This window comes from Pan troglodytes, chromosome Y (genome assembly GCF_028858775.2).
Source record: "Pan troglodytes isolate AG18354 chromosome Y, NHGRI_mPanTro3-v2.0_pri, whole genome shotgun sequence".
Taxonomy (NCBI): domain Eukaryota; kingdom Metazoa; phylum Chordata; class Mammalia; order Primates; family Hominidae; genus Pan; species Pan troglodytes.
The window spans coordinates 6,840,581-6,863,069 of NC_072422.2; the positions used below are offsets into that span (position 1 = coordinate 6,840,581).

Here is a 22,489-nt window from a genome sequence, read left to right on the forward strand (position 1 = left end):
TATGTCTCAGTTTCACAAATGAGTCTTCGCAGCCTTCGCCCATTTGTTTTCATGCTATTGAGTTGTTGGGAGTTCCTTCTGTACTGTGACTATTCAATCATTGCTCCCATCCTGTAGGATGCCCCTTCTGTATGTTGAGTTTTCTATGGTGTGGTGAAGCACTTTAGTTTGCTATGATTCCAATCTCTGTTTTTGATGGCGTTTACTGTGTTCTTGCAGTCACTTTGAGACCATCATTGCACACACGGACGCCATGGAGCTTCTTCCTTGTGATCTCTTCTGCTATTTTTATCGTTTCAGATCTGACACTGGAGTTTGGTGATAAATAATCCACTTGTAAAATCCTTTGTGTGGCTATTCAGATTTCCCCAACCTAGTTTATAGAAGATACTTGATTTTGCATTGGGCGTTCTTGCTTCTTTGGGTAAAGGCGGTGAGCTGCAAATGCAGTGACTGAGTTCTGGGCTCCTGTTGTTTTTCCTGAGCTCTAGTCTCTGCTTTTCTGCCAGTGCTATTGTATTTTGGTACAAAAAGTTTTGTAGTAGTATATCATGAAGTTAGGTAGTGTGGTGGCTCCAGCTTTGTGCTTTTTACTGGATTGCTCTGGGTTTTCAGGATCTTCTGCCATTTCATAGCAAATTTGGGATTCCCAGATTGTTTTTCTAAGAAGATTGTGTCATTGATATTTTTACAGGGGTTGTATAGCATCTGAGGATGCCTCCGGTAGTAGTGATGTCAATGCCGTTTAGACAATGTGCGTGTTTGTGTGCACATGCTCAGGGCCAAGAGACACTGGGTGTCCTCACCAATACTGAGGTGGGCCTTAATATCCAGGCAGATTGCCTTCTGGAAACACACAGAATGTCCTGTTCTGTTTTGCCGTCTCTTCACATTTCCTCCCCTGTGAGCCCTGTGTGGTCCTCCAGATTCCCTGTGCGGTGGCCTGCCTTTTTTGGGGTGGGGAGTTGGTGGGTGAATGAGGATGGCGGAGGGAAGCAAGCATGTCAGTGGAGCGTGGTGTCATCCAAACGGTACTTAGCAGGCCTGGGAGAGTCATTCTGGGAGGACGCAGACCTAGACAGGCCTCAGGTGGGCATCTGTGTGGAGGGTGAGAGATCCCTGGTTGAGCCCAAACTGAACCCCAGGTAGAAGCAAGCCTCAGGACAGGGAAGTAGCTAGCAAGGGATGATGAGGCAGCTATCCCTTGATCCTGGCTTCCCACCCATTGACCTTAGCTGCTTATGCCTATTAAGCAGATTACGGTTCCCCCATCGTGAAATGTGGGTACCACAGTTCCCTGATGGGCATTTCTCCACCAGCCCATGATGGCCTGAGTTTCCTTACTGCAGTCTCCTCCCTGAGCCTTGGCTTCTCTATGTGTGTCCTACCTCCAGGACCCACAGGCCTCTCAACCCCCAGCCCTGGGCTGCTTCCCTAGCCTCTTCTCTGCTCCCTCCCTGAGGGCCTAACTCCCTTGGGTAGTGCTGCAGAATATAGAGCCACAGGCCCTGGCTGATGATCTGGTGGACTGGGCAAATTGGCCGTGACAGGTCAGGTTCTGGTTCAAAGCCAATTCCTCCGATGCCAAGGAATGTCGAAGAAGGTCCTTTGCGTTGATGCCCCATAGCTGCCCCACCTCAGCAATCGTGCCGTAACCTGGGCCGTCACAGTCAGACAACCAGCTGAAGAAGCTCAGGCAGTGACCTGCGGGAAACTCGGGCTTTCACTTGCATGACCCTGGAACCACTGGACTGCAGTGGAGCCAGTCGCCCTGTATCCTGGAGGGAGACGAGTCAGGAAGGCTCACGCCAGGCCCAGCTTCCGAGGTACTACCCCCTCTACTCCTCATGGAGGATGCCAATGCAATACTCCTTAGTCATCACTTTGTTTCCGAAGTAAATGTTGTGATGAAAGGCAAACTTCTTCCTACCACTTGTATTCAGGGTGGCCGAGTTCCTCCACCTGCCTGTCCAAGAAGGAGAAACAGGGCTGTGAAGGGGCAATTTCATCTAGGTGGGCAGAGGTGGCATTCTAGCCGGGGTGAAGCATGCGTTTCCCCTTCCCAGCTTTCCCGCTGAGACACACCTGAGCCCCAGAAGGACCTCAACCAGACCAGGACCGTAGCACCCTCCCCCAGACCCAGGCTTTCCATCCTGACCTGCAAATCCAACATGCAGCTCTGAAGGACTTTCTCATGGTTTCTGAGCTCCTTGCTCTCACCAGAAAGAATCAGAACTTTTAAAGTGTTCTTTACGCCAACTTAAATTTTTCATTTGGACTACCTCATGTTTTGGATGAGGCATGTATTTTTACATTTATTTTCACCCTTATTGTACCTCTATGATAAACTGCTTGCTTACATTCATACCATAATTATGTCTCAGGTTACTTGTCTGTTCCTAAAGATTCACTGAAACAAAGAATTGCATATATGCTTGTATCTTTCAGCAACCGTATGTCAGATAGCACTGCACATTACTGCAGACATCGCATATACAGGTCCAAAGGTAGATGAAGAAGAAGAAAGCAAGCTTGAAACTCTATACATTCCTAAAAGCATATCAGAAACTCACAAATAACAGTGAAATCAAAGAATGATCCCAGCCAATTCCATTACATACCTAGACTGAAATATGAAACTTCAAAGAAAAGACAGATTAGAACTTTGGGTTTGTAAAAATTTTCCTAAATAGGTATAAGTATTGGAAACTTTGTCTCACTAGAAAACGTAAACAAAAATCCATGTTTTTCATGTTTGTAAATATACATAGTTTTATATCCATCAGTTATGACATGCAAGAAGTAATAAAGTGGAAGTACAATAAAATGATATATGGAACTTCCTCAGTCTTAAAATATTCCATGGAGACTGTCAATTTTATGAAAACTATAAAGAATGCTTCATGAAACTACATTGTACAGTGCCATTTACTATTTTACGTACATTTGAAATAATCAACAATTAAAGGGAATACATCAACATTATTTAATACGATTAACGTTATTTTTCTTGAGTAATCCTGTTGAAATTAAGGATTTTAAATAAAACATTAAAAACAAATTATATTGACTGCTTTCAGCTTTGGATGAAATCATACTTGTGTATTTGTAGTAATGGGAAGCATAACTTTCTCCTCACAATTAATCTTTTATAAGGCAGGCGACTTTCCTCCCACGTGCCCGCCCCGATCACTTCCCCCAGGACACCCCTGCCGCCCTAGCCCCAGGAACCAGAGAGTTTTCTCTGGATCTGCAGTATTACTTCCGTACCATCTACCTGGCCTGCCTAACGAAGAGAGATGTTTCCTGTGTTCGTGACACACAGAGATGTTCATGGCTTGCCACACTGAGGATGTCAGGGCACAGGGCTGCCATGCCCACAATTCCAAAGGCCACGCAGCCCGCGTGTGCCTGGATGCCTAGCTACCCGGCACAAGCTCCAAGGGCTTCTCGGAGGAGGCTTGGGCAGGGAAGGCGGGGGGTGGGGGGCTGGAGATGCAGGCCCGCCAGTGGCTGTGCCGCCCAGGGAGACGCCCACCGCCCTCCCATTGATTGGCCCCGACGGGAGGAAGTCGGCCTGGGTGCGGCCCCTCGGCCCTTCGCGCGCAGTCCCTTAGGGGGCGCCTGGAAGCCCGGCGCATGCGCCCTGAGGGCTCGCTGAGCTACCGGGTGCCATAGAGGCTGCGGCAGGGTTCCTGTGGCGTGGGTCGGGCAGCACAGGCCTTGGTGCGTGCGAGTGCCGAGGAGGGCACCGCCTTCAGGATGGAGGCTGTACAGGAGGGGGCGGCCGGGGTGGAGAGTGAGCAGGCGGCTTTGGGGGAGGAGGCGGTGCTGCTGTTGGATGACATAATGGCGGAGGTGGAGGTGGTGGCGGAGGAGGAGGGCCTCGTGGAGCGGCAGGAGGAGGCCCAGCGGGCACAGCCTGGCCCTGGGCCCATGACCCCAGAGTCTGCACTGGAGGAGCTGCTGGCCGTTCAGGTGGAGCTGGAGCCGGTTAATGCCCAAGCCAGGAAGGCCTTTTCTCGGCAGCGGGAAAAGATGGAGCGGAGGCGCAAGCCCCACCTAGACCGCAGAGGCGCCGTCATCCAGAGCGTCCCTGGCTTCTGGGCCAATGTTGTATCCTTCTCAGTGTTTCTTCGGCCTTTCTAGTGGAGAGGTGCTCTCGGGGAAGTGTAAGTGACCGATGGGCAGCTCGGCGTCGATGTGACTCTTTGGGGAACAAAGGGGAGTTGCCACGGACAAATGTGGCTGCGGAAAGCCACAGCAGGCGTGGGTACTATTGTCCTGCAAGCGGCAGAGAAACCCTTGGTGATGCCGAGCAGCAGACGTTTGGGGCATCTTTTTGAAGAGCAGAAGCGAGTTCAGACCAGAAGAGGTTTTTCGGTGAAGCAAGCTATTTTTAAGGGAGTGTGATTGCTGCCCCTTGCTAGTCCGATCTGGGACTGGGCGTCTTCGGCTCTAAGCAGATTCTGCCACTCCTCAGACACCAGCAAGTCTCTGCAAATCGCGCCTCCCCATGTCAGTGCAGTCAGCCTCAGAATCATACACCCTCTGTGAACACAGGAGGCCTTAGTTTACGGGGAGGGGGAGGTGAAAGGAGATCATACATGGAAGCAGATCTGAGAAATCCCCTACCCCAGCCTCTGGGTGCGCTTAGGCCTTCTTCCCTGCTGCTCGTCGCTTTCCCTTCCATCGTGTATAAAGTCTCTTTGACCTAAATCAGATTGCAAACCACCCCCAGATGTCAGCCCTGATCACTGACGAAGATGAAGACATGCTGAGCTACATGGTCAGCCTGGAGGTGAGGCCAGGAAGACTGAGGCTAGAGGGTTTAGCGGGGGAGGGTAAGGGAAATAATTCATTCCTGTAAGCAAGAGTGAGCACCTCACCCGAAAACGTATTTAAGCTTTCTCCACCTTGTCCTGACAGGTGGAAGAAGAGAAGCATCCTGTTCATCTCTGCAAGATCATGTTGTTCTTTCGGAGTAACCCCTACTTCCAGAATGAAGTGATTACCAAGGAATATCTGGTGAACATCACAGGTGACAGGTGGCTCCCAGGATGGGTAGTGGAAGGAAGATGGCGGGTGGATCATTGCCGACGTGATCCAGCCCCCTTCCCACAAAAACTCCTGTCTCTGTAGAATACAGGGCTTCTCATTCCACTCCAATTGAGTGGTATCCGTATTATGAAGTGGAGGCCTATCGCCGCAGACACCACAGCAGCAGCCTTAACTTCTTCAACTGGTTCTCTGACCACAACTTCGCAGGATCTAACAAGATTGCTGAGGTGAGTCCTCACTGGGAAACATGAGAAATGACCCCGTGTGTTCCCAGCTGCTTGGGTCACCTTTCTGAGCCCTGATGAGGCCTTTCCCGATTGAGTCCCCTGACAGATCCTATGTAAGGAGCTGTGGCGCAATCCCCTGCAATACTACAAGAGGATGAAGCCACCTGAAGAGGGAACAGAGACGTCAGGTGAGCCGTTAGTTGGGACTGGAGCTGTTTGATGCCTAGTATAAGGGGGTTGATGCACCTGCCTATTCAGGGAGCCTGGGTGCTCATTTCAGAAATGTAGAAATTGAGGCTCCTTTGGTACATGTAGAAATTCCTTGAGAGGAAGACAGAGAGTGACAGAATCCAGGACGTTCATGGCATTGGGCTGAAAAGGCACATTAGAGACTTCACGCAAAGCAGGTGATAGCTGTGGAGTCTTAAGCCCAGTGAAGAATCGTCCATTTCCAGAATCAATGAGGAGTAAAGCTGAAAATCATTCAGTTCAGTCTGTGGCACTTGATTCCATGGCTGTGAACCCCTCCGGCAGTCATCCTACCAACCCCATAAGATTGGGCTCCCTGAATGTGCGTCCTGATCATCCTTGCCCCAAACCACAAAGGACTGTTTAGATTGATGGATTTCCTTAAGCTGTTGCCCCATCAGACTTCTGTGTGCTTTTAGGGTACAGTGCATCTTGTTAGCTGACTCCCCTCACAGACAATACTGGGAATGGGGCAGGGATTGCGCAGAACAGTTTGTAACACGTGGTAGGAGGAAGTTTAAGGGATCACAAATGGGGAAGGGATATCCTTTTCTCAGCGGGCCCCACAATTGAAACATTTCAAGGTATGGCTCAGAGAAAATGCGTTTTAACGTGAGTTTGTGTTTCTCTAGGGGACTCCCAGTTGTTGAGTTGAATATGATGGAGCATCAGATTTTACCTAATACAGCAGAACTCCTAAAAAGTTACAACAGTATGCAGGACGGCAGTACTCAGCATGGTCTTATGCACAGGAACTAAAGGAAAAAGAGATCGAGTCACCAGAAATCAGGAAGAGGGGGTAAATTTGGATTGTATGGAATGAAAAATAAACATTCTCAAGGATGTGTGACTCTGTGTCTGTGTGTGTGTGTGAGTGTGTCTTTGTGTTTGTGTGTGTGTGTGTATGTTTATCCACTTTATTCGGGTGTGAAAGTGAATTGATCCATCCACGTGCTTTATTCTCTTCATGGAAATTACCAGTCTGCGTTGGAGCTGGGCCTCTAAAGTTGTAGAGTGAATGGGTGTGGGATGTGTTGGGATTCTTCCTACAGGACAGAGTGGGGGAGGTAAAAGCAAAAGACAGCTTAGTTGGAGGCTGACTTCATCCTGTGGAAGCAGAGATAGTTCAAGGAATGGGGTTACTGGGTTTCCAGGTCCCAGTTTGCTGGGACCTCCAAAATCCTTCATTTTGAGTATCATCATACACAATAGATAAGCACAGGATGATGGAAATCTTAAAGTTCGCTTTCGTGTTGAATCCACATGTTCTTTCAAAGGTGAATGCATAATCCTTTTCTGGGACAATCAGCCTCTCAGGACTTCTGAAACATCAACGTGAGAAGAAATGGGCATGTAAGGTGTATGGAGGGACTGTGGGAAAGGTGACAGAGGCATGTGGGAAGGCATTCAGGATACGCTTTTGGCATAGATGACTACGGGAAAAGACAAACTTACAGAAGTGAGGGGAAAGGGCGTGGATTAGTGGAATATAAGATTGTTGGAGAATCCATCCAGGGACTCTCTTGTCACTTGATGACCCTGGATATGGACACTCTTGTGGATGTTTACATCTTTAGTTGGGTTAAGCTTTTCTCCAAGATTCTATGTTAGGTGAGGAGCCCATAACGTATGTAGCTAACAACACTACGAGTGCATTTTGTGCTCTTGCAAAGTCTAGTGAGTCTCTATATTCTCCCTCGTGATTGGCACTGCAGATTGTTTCTGGAGCCCAGGGCCCTTTAATTTTCTGTGGCCTCTTCAGCATACTTTGCCTAAGGTTTAGAATGTAAAGCAAATATAGTTGTAGAGTATGTGTTGCAAGCCTCACACAGGAGGACAAAACATACAGCTTTCATTCGCGAGTGGGAGGCTGCTTCCCAGGAACACCTGTGTCTATGCACAAGACAAGGGGTTGCCTCTGTCAAGGATGGGGCAGGAGGATTTCAGTGTCGGAGGCAGAACTTTCTTTCCTGTTCCCAGATGAAAGAGTTCCAACATGAGCATCCATGTTGACCACACGCTAATAGAGTGCTAACATTCCTGTCCCGTATAGACTCTTGTCAGCACAGCTTCTGTGAGAAGAGCTATGTTGTTTCAGGGAAGAGGGTTTGACAGTCAAAGTTCCTGAATCTGTTGTGGTGCCTTCAGTATGCATTCTACCCCTTCTGCTCGGTATCAAAGCAGTTGAGCTTTGAAAATCTATCGCCCGGTTTTGTCCCTGCTCCTATGCAGACAGCTGAAGCTGTGGAGCGGGAGTCTTGTCCTCCCTGACTACCGTCCCCCTGACCCACAAACACAGGAGAAACACGTTTTCTAAGCAAATTATTCTGAAAACAGTCGGAACTCTTTGGCCCCCTCAAGCTGCCCTCTATCCTACTGTGTGCATGTCAAAGACACTGTGGTCCAGTACGGTATCCGTATAGTGGCAATGGGGCAACAGATTGGTGTGTGCACTCTGCGCAACTCAGATTAGGAAACGTCTGGGGACTTGCCTATAACGAGGTCGTCTTAAAATGCGTTTCCCCAAATTTAATGCATAGGAAAATGTTGAGGAAAGGGTCTTGCAATGATTTTTCTAGGAGGTAAATAGATAAGAAAATGACCGTAAATGGATGCCAGGACTGGTTTTGGAGCTAGCCTGTTTTAAAGTGGTGGTAGGGGAGGAGCTTTTTCCAAGGCAGGCAGCAAACCAGGAACTGTCTACAATGGATGGGCGTGCCATGGGTTGGTGGCTCAGCCATATTGCCACCCCACCGAGTGAATGCAGCAGACTGGGCTTCTTCCTTGAGTCCTACGTGCAATTCAGTCTAGTGATTTCACATGAGATCCCTTCTTCTGGTATTATCACAGATCGTGCTGAATTATAAAGGCTGTGTAACACTTCTTCCACTGAATATCCGTGCACGTGGGCCACAGATGCTAAGGGCACTGACAAATTTGCATTGTGCCTCAGTAACTCGGAAGCACATCTGTGATTTGTACCGACAGGGACTTGGTGTCTTTTCATGTTTAAACTACCACGTGTGTGTTTCTGGTTGTGTATGTTTATTTCTCTGTGCGAGTTTGTATATTTTCTCTGACTCCACCTAGGTCTCCGTGGTTCCGATATTTTTCCACACTCCCTGCGGCAATTTGCACGTGCCTATCTCTACAACCATTGTAGACTTTGTATCTGTGTCTTTGAACATCTATCAGTCTCTCTCCCTTCCTTTTTTCCTTTCCTTCCTTTACACCCCTCCTTTCATCCTTCCCTTACTTCCCCAACACACGCTCTCCATCTGTATCGTCTATCTTTCTATTCTCTCTCTGGGTTTACTTTCTAATTCTGAATTCAAGGGCATTGAATTGAAAAGAAGCACTCTTTGTACTTTTATGTCTTTTAACTCATTTGGGGAATTTGGCGTGTTATTATTTACAGTGTTCTCTCTGCCCTTTCTCATTGTTCTCCCCAGCTGGGGCTGTTATTATGTGAAAGCTGGTTTCCTTCATCAGATCGCATAGGCTCTGATGATGTTTCGTTTATTTTGATTCTCCTCACACTACATAGTTTTAATTTACCTAATGTGACTGTTTTTTGTTTGTTTTCCGAGAATGGGTCTTACTCTGTCTTCTAGGTTGGACAGCAGCCCCACGATCTCAGCCCACTGCAGCCCAGGCACCACACACCCATGTGATCCTCTCAACTCAGACTCTCACACACCTGGCAGTACAGATGCATGCCACCCCTCCAAGCTATGTACCAATTAACTAAATACTTACTTTTTGAATGTGGGTCCATGTTGCCCCAGGCTCATCTGGAACTCCTGAGTGCAGGCAATCCTCCCACCTCAGCTTACCAAAGTGCTGGGATGACAGGTGTAACCCATGGACCTGCCATGGCTTTGTGTTTTTTACTTTTTTCTTCCTCCTCCTCACGTCTTGTTTTGAAACATGCACTGAAGGTTTCAATTCATGGACTATAGTCTCTGTGCCTGGAATTTCTATCTTTCAACTCATCATCAGCATTCATAGGGATTTTCATATATATACACACATATATAAAAATACATATATACACACATATATACGTATATGCATGTATATACGTATATATGCACATTTATATACGTATATACATGTATATATTATATATATACATGTACACAAATGTATTTATTTCTCAAGTTACCAAAAGGCTTGCATTCTTTCCTGTGCCATGAAAAAGACTTTGCTAGAAAAGAAAAGCACTGCTTTATAATACAATATTTTATTTGCATTTATTTTGTTAAGGCATTTTAAAAATTGTAGGTTTAATTTAAAAATGTCATATGAAATGATACATATTTACCACTTAAGGCGTGATGTTCAACAGGTCATATACATTCTGCATTGGATACATCCAGCCAATCAACATATGTGTGACCTCACATAGTTGTCATTTTTGTTGTGAAAAAACATGGCATGCACTGTATTCAAATATTTTTAGAGAAAGAATATGTTACCACTAGTTATAGTGAGCATGCTGAAGAAAATATTTTTAACCTACTCCTCCTTTATAACTAGAAGTATGAGTTCTTCATCCAGCATCTCGTCAGTGCACCCTCTTCACCGCAGTCTTTGGAGTCTTACTTCTCTGAAGTCCGCTTTTTTGATTTCATATAAGAATGAGATCATGTGCTATTTTCCTTTCTGATACCTGGCTTATGTCACTTAACAGAATGGCATGCACACATTCAGCAGATTCCCATAGTCAACATATTTCCATTGCGCATACGTGTTTTTGCTGCATTTTTAAATCCATTTATCAATGGAGGGACACTCAGGTTGCTTCCGTATTTTGGCTACAGCAAAAACGTAATGAGTGCAGCAATAATTGCATGGGTGCACGCACCACTTCAACATACTGATCTGTGTACTAGTGGGCGTGCCCGGGTATTCTGATTTGCTGGATCATATAGTGGGTGGTTCTACTTGTAGATTTCTGAAGACTGTTTATACTTAAATAAGAGCCATAAAGCTTCTTTAATGCCAGCACTAATTTACATTCTCCCCAAAAGTGAGCAGGGAATTCGTTTTCTCTGCATCCTCACCAGAGATTAGGGTTTTCTTTTCTTTCTTTTTTGTTTGACTTTCGGATAATATGCATTCTGACTGAAGTGAGAAGAAATCTCATTGTGTTTTTGATTTGCATTTTCGTGATGGATTGGGGATACTGAGGACCTTTTAGTGTGTCTTCTGGGCAACTGTATGTCTCAGTTTCACAAATGAGTCTTCGCAGCCTTCGCCCATTTGTTTTCATGCTATTGAGTTGTTGGGAGTTCCTTCTGTACTGTGACTATTCAATCATTGCTCCCATCCTGTAGGATGCCCCTTCTGTATGTTGAGTTTTCTATGGTGTGGTGAAGCACTTTAGTTTGCTATGATTCCAATCTCTGTTTTTGATGGCGTTTACTGTGTTCTTGCAGTCACTTTGAGACCATCATTGCACACACGGACGCCATGGAGCTTCTTCCTTGTGATCTCTTCTGCTATTTTTATCGTTTCAGATCTGACACTGGAGTTTGGTGATAAATAATCCACTTGTAAAATCCTTTGTGTGGCTATTCAGATTTCCCCAACCTAGTTTATAGAAGATACTTGATTTTGCATTGGGCGTTCTTGCTTCTTTGGGTAAAGGCGGTGAGCTGCAAATGCAGTGACTGAGTTCTGGGCTCCTGTTGTTTTTCCTGAGCTCTAGTCTCTGCTTTTCTGCCAGTGCTATTGTATTTTGGTACAAAAAGTTTTGTAGTAGTATATCATGAAGTTAGGTAGTGTGGTGGCTCCAGCTTTGTGCTTTTTACTGGATTGCTCTGGGTTTTCAGGATCTTCTGCCATTTCATAGCAAATTTGGGATTCCCAGATTGTTTTTCTAAGAAGATTGTGTCATTGATATTTTTACAGGGGTTGTATAGCATCTGAGGATGCCTCCGGTAGTAGTGATGTCAATGCCGTTTAGACAATGTGCGTGTTTGTGTGCACATGCTCAGGGCCAAGAGACACTGGGTGTCCTCACCAATACTGAGGTGGGCCTTAATATCCAGGCAGATTGCCTTCTGGAAACACACAGAATGTCCTGTTCTGTTTTGCCGTCTCTTCACATTTCCTCCCCTGTGAGCCCTGTGTGGTCCTCCAGATTCCCTGTGCGGTGGCCTGCCTTTTTTGGGGTGGGGAGTTGGTGGGTGAATGAGGATGGCGGAGGGAAGCAAGCATGTCAGTGGAGCGTGGTGTCATCCAAACGGTACTTAGCAGGCCTGGGAGAGTCATTCTGGGAGGACGCAGACCTAGACAGGCCTCAGGTGGGCATCTGTGTGGAGGGTGAGAGATCCCTGGTTGAGCCCAAACTGAACCCCAGGTAGAAGCAAGCCTCAGGACAGGGAAGTAGCTAGCAAGGGATGATGAGGCAGCTATCCCTTGATCCTGGCTTCCCACCCATTGACCTTAGCTGCTTATGCCTATTAAGCAGATTACGGTTCCCCCATCGTGAAATGTGGGTACCACAGTTCCCTGATGGGCATTTCTCCACCAGCCCATGATGGCCTGAGTTTCCTTACTGCAGTCTCCTCCCTGAGCCTTGGCTTCTCTATGTGTGTCCTACCTCCAGGACCCACAGGCCTCTCAACCCCCAGCCCTGGGCTGCTTCCCTAGCCTCTTCTCTGCTCCCTCCCTGAGGGCCTAACTCCCTTGGGTAGTGCTGCAGAATATAGAGCCACAGGCCCTGGCTGATGATCTGGTGGACTGGGCAAATTGGCCGTGACAGGTCAGGTTCTGGTTCAAAGCCAATTCCTCCGATGCCAAGGAATGTCGAAGAAGGTCCTTTGCGTTGATGCCCCATAGCTGCCCCACCTCAGCAATCGTGCCGTAACCTGGGCCGTCACAGTCAGACAACCAGCTGAAGAAGCTCAGGCAGTGACCTGCGGGAAACTCGGGCTTTCACTTGCATGACCCTGGAACCACTGGACTGCAGTGGAGCCAGTCGCCCTGTATCCTGGAGGGAGACGAGTCAGGAAGGCTCACGCCAGGCCCAGCTTCCGAGGTACTACCCCCTCTACTCCTCATGGAGGATGCCAATGCAATACTCCTTAGTCATCACTTTGTTTCCGAAGTAAATGTTGTGATGAAAGGCAAACTTCTTCCTACCACTTGTATTCAGGGTGGCCGAGTTCCTCCACCTGCCTGTCCAAGAAGGAGAAACAGGGCTGTGAAGGGGCAATTTCATCTAGGTGGGCAGAGGTGGCATTCTAGCCGGGGTGAAGCATGCGTTTCCCCTTCCCAGCTTTCCCGCTGAGACACACCTGAGCCCCAGAAGGACCTCAACCAGACCAGGACCGTAGCACCCTCCCCCAGACCCAGGCTTTCCATCCTGACCTGCAAATCCAACATGCAGCTCTGAAGGACTTTCTCATGGTTTCTGAGCTCCTTGCTCTCACCAGAAAGAATCAGAACTTTTAAAGTGTTCTTTACGCCAACTTAAATTTTTCATTTGGACTACCTCATGTTTTGGATGAGGCATGTATTTTTACATTTATTTTCACCCTTATTGTACCTCTATGATAAACTGCTTGCTTACATTCATACCATAATTATGTCTCAGGTTACTTGTCTGTTCCTAAAGATTCACTGAAACAAAGAATTGCATATATGCTTGTATCTTTCAGCAACCGTATGTCAGATAGCACTGCACATTACTGCAGACATCGCATATACAGGTCCAAAGGTAGATGAAGAAGAAGAAAGCAAGCTTGAAACTCTATACATTCCTAAAAGCATATCAGAAACTCACAAATAACAGTGAAATCAAAGAATGATCCCAGCCAATTCCATTACATACCTAGACTGAAATATGAAACTTCAAAGAAAAGACAGATTAGAACTTTGGGTTTGTAAAAATTTTCCTAAATAGGTATAAGTATTGGAAACTTTGTCTCACTAGAAAACGTAAACAAAAATCCATGTTTTTCATGTTTGTAAATATACATAGTTTTATATCCATCAGTTATGACATGCAAGAAGTAATAAAGTGGAAGTACAATAAAATGATATATGGAACTTCCTCAGTCTTAAAATATTCCATGGAGACTGTCAATTTTATGAAAACTATAAAGAATGCTTCATGAAACTACATTGTACAGTGCCATTTACTATTTTACGTACATTTGAAATAATCAACAATTAAAGGGAATACATCAACATTATTTAATACGATTAACGTTATTTTTCTTGAGTAATCCTGTTGAAATTAAGGATTTTAAATAAAACATTAAAAACAAATTATATTGACTGCTTTCAGCTTTGGATGAAATCATACTTGTGTATTTGTAGTAATGGGAAGCATAACTTTCTCCTCACAATTAATCTTTTATAAGGCAGGCGACTTTCCTCCCACGTGCCCGCCCCGATCACTTCCCCCAGGACACCCCTGCCGCCCTAGCCCCAGGAACCAGAGAGTTTTCTCTGGATCTGCAGTATTACTTCCGTACCATCTACCTGGCCTGCCTAACGAAGAGAGATGTTTCCTGTGTTCGTGACACACAGAGATGTTCATGGCTTGCCACACTGAGGATGTCAGGGCACAGGGCTGCCATGCCCACAATTCCAAAGGCCACGCAGCCCGCGTGTGCCTGGATGCCTAGCTACCCGGCACAAGCTCCAAGGGCTTCTCGGAGGAGGCTTGGGCAGGGAAGGCGGGGGGTGGGGGGCTGGAGATGCAGGCCCGCCAGTGGCTGTGCCGCCCAGGGAGACGCCCACCGCCCTCCCATTGATTGGCCCCGACGGGAGGAAGTCGGCCTGGGTGCGGCCCCTCGGCCCTTCGCGCGCAGTCCCTTAGGGGGCGCCTGGAAGCCCGGCGCATGCGCCCTGAGGGCTCGCTGAGCTACCGGGTGCCATAGAGGCTGCGGCAGGGTTCCTGTGGCGTGGGTCGGGCAGCACAGGCCTTGGTGCGTGCGAGTGCCGAGGAGGGCACCGCCTTCAGGATGGAGGCTGTACAGGAGGGGGCGGCCGGGGTGGAGAGTGAGCAGGCGGCTTTGGGGGAGGAGGCGGTGCGGCTGTTGGATGACATAATGGCGGAGGTGGAGGTGGTGGCGGAGGAGGAGGGCCTCGTGGAGCGGCAGGAGGAGGCCCAGCGGGCACAGCCTGGCCCTGGGCCCATGACCCCAGAGTCTGCACTGGAGGAGCTGCTGGCCGTTCAGGTGGAGCTGGAGCCGGTTAATGCCCAAGCCAGGAAGGCCTTTTCTCGGCAGCGGGAAAAGATGGAGCGGAGGCGCAAGCCCCACCTAGACCGCAGAGGCGCCGTCATCCAGAGCGTCCCTGGCTTCTGGGCCAATGTTGTATCCTTCTCAGTGTTTCTTCGGCCTTTCTAGTGGAGAGGTGCTCTCGGGGAAGTGTAAGTGACCGATGGGCAGCTCGGCGTCGATGTGACTCTTTGGGGAACAAAGGGGAGTTGCCACGGACAAATGTGGCTGCGGAAAGCCACAGCAGGCGTGGGTACTATTGTCCTGCAAGCGGCAGAGAAACCCTTGGTGATGCCGAGCAGCAGACGTTTGGGGCATCTTTTTGAAGAGCAGAAGCGAGTTCAGACCAGAAGAGGTTTTTCGGTGAAGCAAGCTATTTTTAAGGGAGTGTGATTGCTGCCCCTTGCTAGTCCGATCTGGGACTGGGCGTCTTCGGCTCTAAGCAGATTCTGCCACTCCTCAGACACCAGCAAGTCTCTGCAAATCGCGCCTCCCCATGTCAGTGCAGTCAGCCTCAGAATCATACACCCTCTGTGAACACAGGAGGCCTTAGTTTACGGGGAGGGGGAGGTGAAAGGAGATCATACATGGAAGCAGATCTGAGAAATCCCCTACCCCAGCCTCTGGGTGCGCTTAGGCCTTCTTCCCTGCTGCTCGTCGCTTTCCCTTCCATCGTGTATAAAGTCTCTTTGACCTAAATCAGATTGCAAACCACCCCCAGATGTCAGCCCTGATCACTGACGAAGATGAAGACATGCTGAGCTACATGGTCAGCCTGGAGGTGAGGCCAGGAAGACTGAGGCTAGAGGGTTTAGCGGGGGAGGGTAAGGGAAATAATTCATTCCTGTAAGCAAGAGTGAGCACCTCACCCGAAAACGTATTTAAGCTTTCTCCACCTTGTCCTGACAGGTGGAAGAAGAGAAGCATCCTGTTCATCTCTGCAAGATCATGTTGTTCTTTCGGAGTAACCCCTACTTCCAGAATGAAGTGATTACCAAGGAATATCTGGTGAACATCACAGGTGACAGGTGGCTCCCAGGATGGGTAGTGGAAGGAAGATGGCGGGTGGATCATTGCCGACGTGATCCAGCCCCCTTCCCACAAAAACTCCTGTCTCTGTAGAATACAGGGCTTCTCATTCCACTCCAATTGAGTGGTATCCGTATTATGAAGTGGAGGCCTATCGCCGCAGACACCACAGCAGCAGCCTTAACTTCTTCAACTGGTTCTCTGACCACAACTTCGCAGGATCTAACAAGATTGCTGAGGTGAGTCCTCACTGGGAAACATGAGAAATGACCCCGTGTGTTCCCAGCTGCTTGGGTCACCTTTCTGAGCCCTGATGAGGCCTTTCCCGATTGAGTCCCCTGACAGATCCTATGTAAGGAGCTGTGGCGCAATCCCCTGCAATACTACAAGAGGATGAAGCCACCTGAAGAGGGAACAGAGACGTCAGGTGAGCCGTTAGTTGGGACTGGAGCTGTTTGATGCCTAGTATAAGGGGGTTGATGCACCTGCCTATTCAGGGAGCCTGGGTGCTCATTTCAGAAATGTAGAAATTGAGGCTCCTTTGGTACATGTAGAAATTCCTTGAGAGGAAGACAGAGAGTGACAGAATCCAGGACGTTCATGGCATTGGGCTGAAAAGGCACATTAGAGACTTCACGCAAAGCAGGTGATAGCTGTGGAGTCTTAAGCCCAGTGAAGAATCGTCCATTTCCAGAATCAATGAGGAGTAAAGCTGAAAATCATTCAGTTCAGTCTGTGGCACTTGATTCCATGGCTGTGAACCCCTCCGGCAGTCATCCTACCAACCCCATAAGATTGGGCTCCCTGAATGTGCGTCCTGATCATCCTTGCCCCAAACCACAAAGGACTGTTTAGATTGATGGATTTCCTTAAGCTGTTGCCCCATCAGACTTCTGTGTGCTTTTAGGGTACAGTGCATCTTGTTAGCTGACTCCCCTCACAGACAATACTGGGAATGGGGCAGGGATTGCGCAGAACAGTTTGTAACACGTGGTAGGAGGAAGTTTAAGGGATCACAAATGGGGAAGGGATATCCTTTTCTCAGCGGGCCCCACAATTGAAACATTTCAAGGTATGGCTCAGAGAAAATGCATTTTAACGTGAGTTTGTGTTTCTCTAGGGGACTCCCAGTTGTTGAGTTGAATATGATGGAGCATCAGATTTTACCTAATACAGCAGAACTCCTAAAAAGTTACAACAGTATGCAGGACGGCAGTACTCAGCATGGTCTTATGCACAGGAACTAAAGGAAAAAGAGATCGAGTCACCAGAAATCAGGAAGAGGGGGTAAATTTGGATTGTATGGAATGAAAAATAAACATTCTCAAGGATGTGTGACTCTGTGTCTGTGTGTGTGTGTGAGTGTGTCTTTGTGTTTGTGTGTGTGTGTGTATGTTTATCCACTTTATTCGGGTGTGATAATGAATTGATCCATCCACGTGCTTTATTCTCTTCATGGAAATTACCAGTCTGCGTTGGAGCTGGGCCTCTAAAGTTGTAGAGTGAATGGGTGTGGGATGTGTTGGGATTCTTCCTACAGGACAGAGTGGGGGAGGTAAAAGCAAAAGACAGCTTAGTTGGAGGCTGACTTCATCCTGTGGAAGCAGAGATAGTTCAAGGAATGGGGTTACTGGGTTTCCAGGTCCCAGTTTGCTGGGACCTCCAAAATCCTTCATTTTGAGTATCATCATACACAATAGATAAGCACAGGATGATGGAAATCTTAAAGTTCGCTTTCGTGTTGAATCCACATGTTCTTTCAAAGGTGAATGCATAATCCTTTTCTGGGACAATCAGCCTCTCAGGACTTCTGAAACATCAACGTGAGAAGAAATGGGCATGTAAGGTGTATGGAGGGACTGTGGGAAAGGTGACAGAGGCATGTGGGAAGGCATTCAGGATACGCTTTTGGCATAGATGACTACGGGAAAAGACAAACTTACAGAAGTGAGGGGAAAGGGCGTGGATTAGTGGAATATAAGATTGTTGGAGAATCCATCCAGGGACTCTCTTGTCACTTGATGACCCTGGATATGGACACTCTTGTGGATGTTTACATCTTTAGTTGGGTTAAGCTTTTCTCCAAGATTCTATGTTAGGTGAGGAGCCCATAACGTATGTAGCTAACAACACTACGAGTGCATTTTGTGCTCTTGCAAAGTCTAGTGAGTCTCTATATTCTCCCTCGTGATTGGCACTGCAGATTGTTTCTGGAGCCCAGGGCCCTTTAATTTTCTGTGGCCTCTTCAGCATACTTTGCCTAAGGTTTAGAATGTAAAGCAAATATAGTTGTAGAGTATGTGTTGCAAGCCTCACACAGGAGGACAAAACATACAGCTTTCATTCGCGAGTGGGAGGCTGCTTCCCAGGAACACCTGTGTCTATGCACAAGACAAGGGGTTGCCTCTGTCAAGGATGGGGCAGGAGGATTTCAGTGTCGGAGGCAGAACTTTCTTTCCTGTTCCCAGATGAAAGAGTTCCAACATGAGCATCCATGTTGACCACACGCTAATAGAGTGCTAACATTCCTGTCCCGTATAGACTCTTGTCAGCACAGCTTCTGTGAGAAGAGCTATGTTGTTTCAGGGAAGAGGGTTTGACAGTCAAAGTTCCTGAATCTGTTGTGGTGCCTTCAGTATGCATTCTACCCCTTCTGCTCGGTATCAAAGCAGTTGAGCTTTGAAAATCTATCGCCCGGTTTTGTCCCTGCTCCTATGCAGACAGCTGAAGCTGTGGAGCGGGAGTCTTGTCCTCCCTGACTACCGTCCCCCTGACCCACAAACACAGGAGAAACACGTTTTCTAAGCAAATTATTCTGAAAACAGTCGGAACTCTTTGGCCCCCTCAAGCTGCCCTCTATCCTACTGTGTGCATGTCAAAGACACTGTGGTCCAGTACGGTATCCGTATAGTGGCAATGGGGCAACAGATTGGTGTGTGCACTCTGCGCAACTCAGATTAGGAAACGTCTGGGGACTTGCCTATAACGAGGTCGTCTTAAAATGCGTTTCCCCAAATTTAATGCATAGGAAAATGTTGAGGAAAGGGTCTTGCAATGATTTTTCTAGGAGGTAAATAGATAAGAAAATGACCGTAAATGGATGCCAGGACTGGTTTTGGAGCTAGCCTGTTTTAAAGTGGTGGTAGGGGAGGAGCTTTTTCCAAGGCAGGCAGCAAACCAGGAACTGTCTACAATGGATGGGCGTGCCATGGGTTGGTGGCTCAGCCATATTGCCACCCCACCGAGTGAATGCAGCAGACTGGGCTTCTTCCTTGAGTCCTACGTGCAATTCAGTCTAGTGATTTCACATGAGATCCCTTCTTCTGGTATTATCACAGATCGTGCTGAATTATAAAGGCTGTGTAACACTTCTTCCACTGAATATCCGTGCACGTGGGCCACAGATGCTAAGGGCACTGACAAATTTGCATTGTGCCTCAGTAACTCGGAAGCACATCTGTGATTTGTACCGACAGGGACTTGGTGTCTTTTCATGTTTAAACTACCACGTGTGTGTTTCTGGTTGTGTATGTTTATTTCTCTGTGCGAGTTTGTATATTTTCTCTGACTCCACCTAGGTCTCCGTGGTTCCGATATTTTTCCACACTCCCTGCGGCAATTTGCACGTGCCTATCTCTACAACCATTGTAGACTTTGTATCTGTGTCTTTGAACATCTATCAGTCTCTCTCCCTTCCTTTTTTCCTTTCCTTCCTTTACACCCCTCCTTTCATCCTTCCCTTACTTCCCCAACACACGCTCTCCATCTGTATCGTCTATCTTTCTATTCTCTCTCTGGGTTTACTTTCTAATTCTGAATTCAAGGGCATTGAATTGAAAAGAAGCACTCTTTGTACTTTTATGTCTTTTAACTCATTTGGGGAATTTGGCGTGTTATTATTTACAGTGTTCTCTCTGCCCTTTCTCATTGTTCTCCCCAGCTGGGGCTGTTATTATGTGAAAGCTGGTTTCCTTCATCAGATCGCATAGGCTCTGATGATGTTTCGTTTATTTTGATTCTCCTCACACTACATAGTTTTAATTTACCTAATGTGACTGTTTTTTGTTTGTTTTCCGAGAATGGGTCTTACTCTGTCTTCTAGGTTGGACAGCAGCCCCACGATCTCAGCCCACTGCAGCCCAGGCACCACACACCCATGTGATCCTCTCAACTCAGACTCTCACACACCTGGCAGTACAGATGCATGCCACCCCTCCAAGCTATGTACCAATTAACTAAATACTTACTTTTTGAATGTGGGTCCATGTTGCCCCAGGCTCATCTGGAACTCCTGAGTGCAGGCAATCCTCCCACCTCAGCTTACCAAAGTGCTGGGATGACAGGTGTAACCCATGGACCTGCCATGGCTTTGTGTTTTTTACTTTTTTCTTCCTCCTCCTCACGTCTTGTTTTGAAACATGCACTGAAGGTTTCAATTCATGGACTATAGTCTCTGTGCCTGGAATTTCTATCTTTCAACTCATCATCAGCATTCATAGGGATTTTCATATATATACACACATATATAAAAATACATATATACACACATATATACGTATATGCATGTATATACGTATATATGCACATTTATATACGTATATACATGTATATATTATATATATACATGTACACAAATGTATTTATTTCTCAAGTTACCAAAAGGCTTGCATTCTTTCCTGTGCCATGAAAAAGACTTTGCTAGAAAAGAAAAGCACTGCTTTATAATACAATATTTTATTTGCATTTATTTTGTTAAGGCATTTTAAAAATTGTAGGTTTAATTTAAAAATGTCATATGAAATGATACATATTTACCACTTAAGGCGTGATGTTCAACAGGTCATATACATTCTGCATTGGATACATCCAGCCAATCAACATATGTGTGACCTCACATAGTTGTCATTTTTGTTGTGAAAAAACATGGCATGCACTGTATTCAAATATTTTTAGAGAAAGAATATGTTACCACTAGTTATAGTGAGCATGCTGAAGAAAATATTTTTAACCTACTCCTCCTTTATAACTAGAAGTATGAGTTCTTCATCCAGCATCTCGTCAGTGCACCCTCTTCACCGCAGTCTTTGGAGTCTTACTTCTCTGAAGTCCGCTTTTTTGATTTCATATAAGAATGAGATCATGTGCTATTTTCCTTTCTGATACCTGGCTTATGTCACTTAACAGAATGGCATGCACACATTCAGCAGATTCCCATAGTCAACATATTTCCATTGCGCATACGTGTTTTTGCTGCATTTTTAAATCCATTTATCAATGGAGGGACACTCAGGTTGCTTCCGTATTTTGGCTACAGCAAAAACGTAATGAGTGCAGCAATAATTGCATGGGTGCACGCACCACTTCAACATACTGATCTGTGTACTAGTGGGCGTGCCCGGGTATTCTGATTTGCTGGATCATATAGTGGGTGGTTCTACTTGTAGATTTCTGAAGACTGTTTATACTTAAATAAGAGCCATAAAGCTTCTTTAATGCCAGCACTAATTTACATTCTCCCCAAAAGTGAGCAGGGAATTCGTTTTCTCTGCATCCTCACCAGAGATTAGGGTTTTCTTTTCTTTCTTTTTTGTTTGACTTTCGGATAATATGCATTCTGACTGAAGTGAGAAGAAATCTCATTGTGTTTTTGATTTGCATTTTCGTGATGGATTGGGGATACTGAGGACCTTTTAGTGTGTCTTCTGGGCAACTGTATGTCTCAGTTTCACAAATGAGTCTTCGCAGCCTTCGCCCATTTGTTTTCATGCTATTGAGTTGTTGGGAGTTCCTTCTGTACTGTGACTATTCAATCATTGCTCCCATCCTGTAGGATGCCCCTTCTGTATGTTGAGTTTTCTATGGTGTGGTGAAGCACTTTAGTTTGCTATGATTCCAATCTCTGTTTTTGATGGCGTTTACTGTGTTCTTGCAGTCACTTTGAGACCATCATTGCACACACGGACGCCATGGAGCTTCTTCCTTGTGATCTCTTCTGCTATTTTTATCGTTTCAGATCTGACACTGGAGTTTGGTGATAAATAATCCACTTGTAAAATCCTTTGTGTGGCTATTCAGATTTCCCCAACCTAGTTTATAGAAGATACTTGATTTTGCATTGGGCGTTCTTGCTTCTTTGGGTAAAGGCGGTGAGCTGCAAATGCAGTGACTGAGTTCTGGGCTCCTGTTGTTTTTCCTGAGCTCTAGTCTCTGCTTTTCTGCCAGTGCTATTGTATTTTGGTACAAAAAGTTTTGTAGTAGTATATCATGAAGTTAGGTAGTGTGGTGGCTCCAGCTTTGTGCTTTTTACTGGATTGCTCTGGGTTTTCAGGATCTTCTGCCATTTCATAGCAAATTTGGGATTCCCAGATTGTTTTTCTAAGAAGATTGTGTCATTGATATTTTTACAGGGGTTGTATAGCATCTGAGGATGCCTCCGGTAGTAGTGATGTCAATGCCGTTTAGACAATGTGCGTGTTTGTGTGCACATGCTCAGGGCCAAGAGACACTGGGTGTCCTCACCAATACTGAGGTGGGCCTTAATATCCAGGCAGATTGCCTTCTGGAAACACACAGAATGTCCTGTTCTGTTTTGCCGTCTCTTCACATTTCCTCCCCTGTGAGCCCTGTGTGGTCCTCCAGATTCCCTGTGCGGTGGCCTGCCTTTTTTGGGGTGGGGAG

The 22,489-nt window shown here is 46.6% G+C and overlaps 2 protein-coding genes across 4 annotated transcripts; both read left to right on the plus strand.

Moving 5' to 3' along the window:
- The first annotated feature begins 3,637 nt into the window (after positions 1 to 3,637).
- On the plus strand, positions 3,638 to 6,380 carry LOC745154 (testis-specific Y-encoded protein 3). 2 transcript variants are annotated; one of them, XM_009444842.5, is made up of 6 exons: positions 3,638 to 4,116; positions 4,724 to 4,801; positions 4,930 to 5,041; positions 5,143 to 5,288; positions 5,395 to 5,476; positions 6,170 to 6,380. In XM_009444842.5, the coding sequence occupies exons 1-6, from the start codon at positions 3,763 to 3,765 to the stop codon at positions 6,190 to 6,192; spliced, it is 795 nt and encodes a 264-aa protein (XP_009443117.4). In that variant the 5' UTR covers positions 3,638 to 3,762; the 3' UTR covers positions 6,193 to 6,380. The 2 variants fall into 2 exon arrangements, with proteins under 2 accessions (XP_009443117.4, XP_063661087.1); XM_063805017.1 differs by having other exon boundaries at positions 3,640 to 4,116; positions 5,384 to 5,476.
- Positions 6,381 to 14,365: 7,985 nt separating this feature from the next.
- LOC745124 (testis-specific Y-encoded protein 3-like) lies at positions 14,366 to 17,142 on the plus strand. 2 transcript variants are annotated; one of them, XM_054677316.2, is made up of 6 exons: positions 14,366 to 14,878; positions 15,486 to 15,563; positions 15,692 to 15,803; positions 15,905 to 16,050; positions 16,157 to 16,238; positions 16,932 to 17,142. In XM_054677316.2, the coding sequence occupies exons 1-6, from the start codon at positions 14,525 to 14,527 to the stop codon at positions 16,952 to 16,954; spliced, it is 795 nt and encodes a 264-aa protein (XP_054533291.1). In that variant the 5' UTR covers positions 14,366 to 14,524; the 3' UTR covers positions 16,955 to 17,142. The 2 variants fall into 2 exon arrangements, with proteins under 2 accessions (XP_054533291.1, XP_054533290.1); XM_054677315.2 differs by lacking the exon at positions 16,932 to 17,142 and having other exon boundaries at positions 14,440 to 14,878; positions 16,157 to 16,354.
- Positions 17,143 to 22,489: the final 5,347 nt, after the last annotated feature.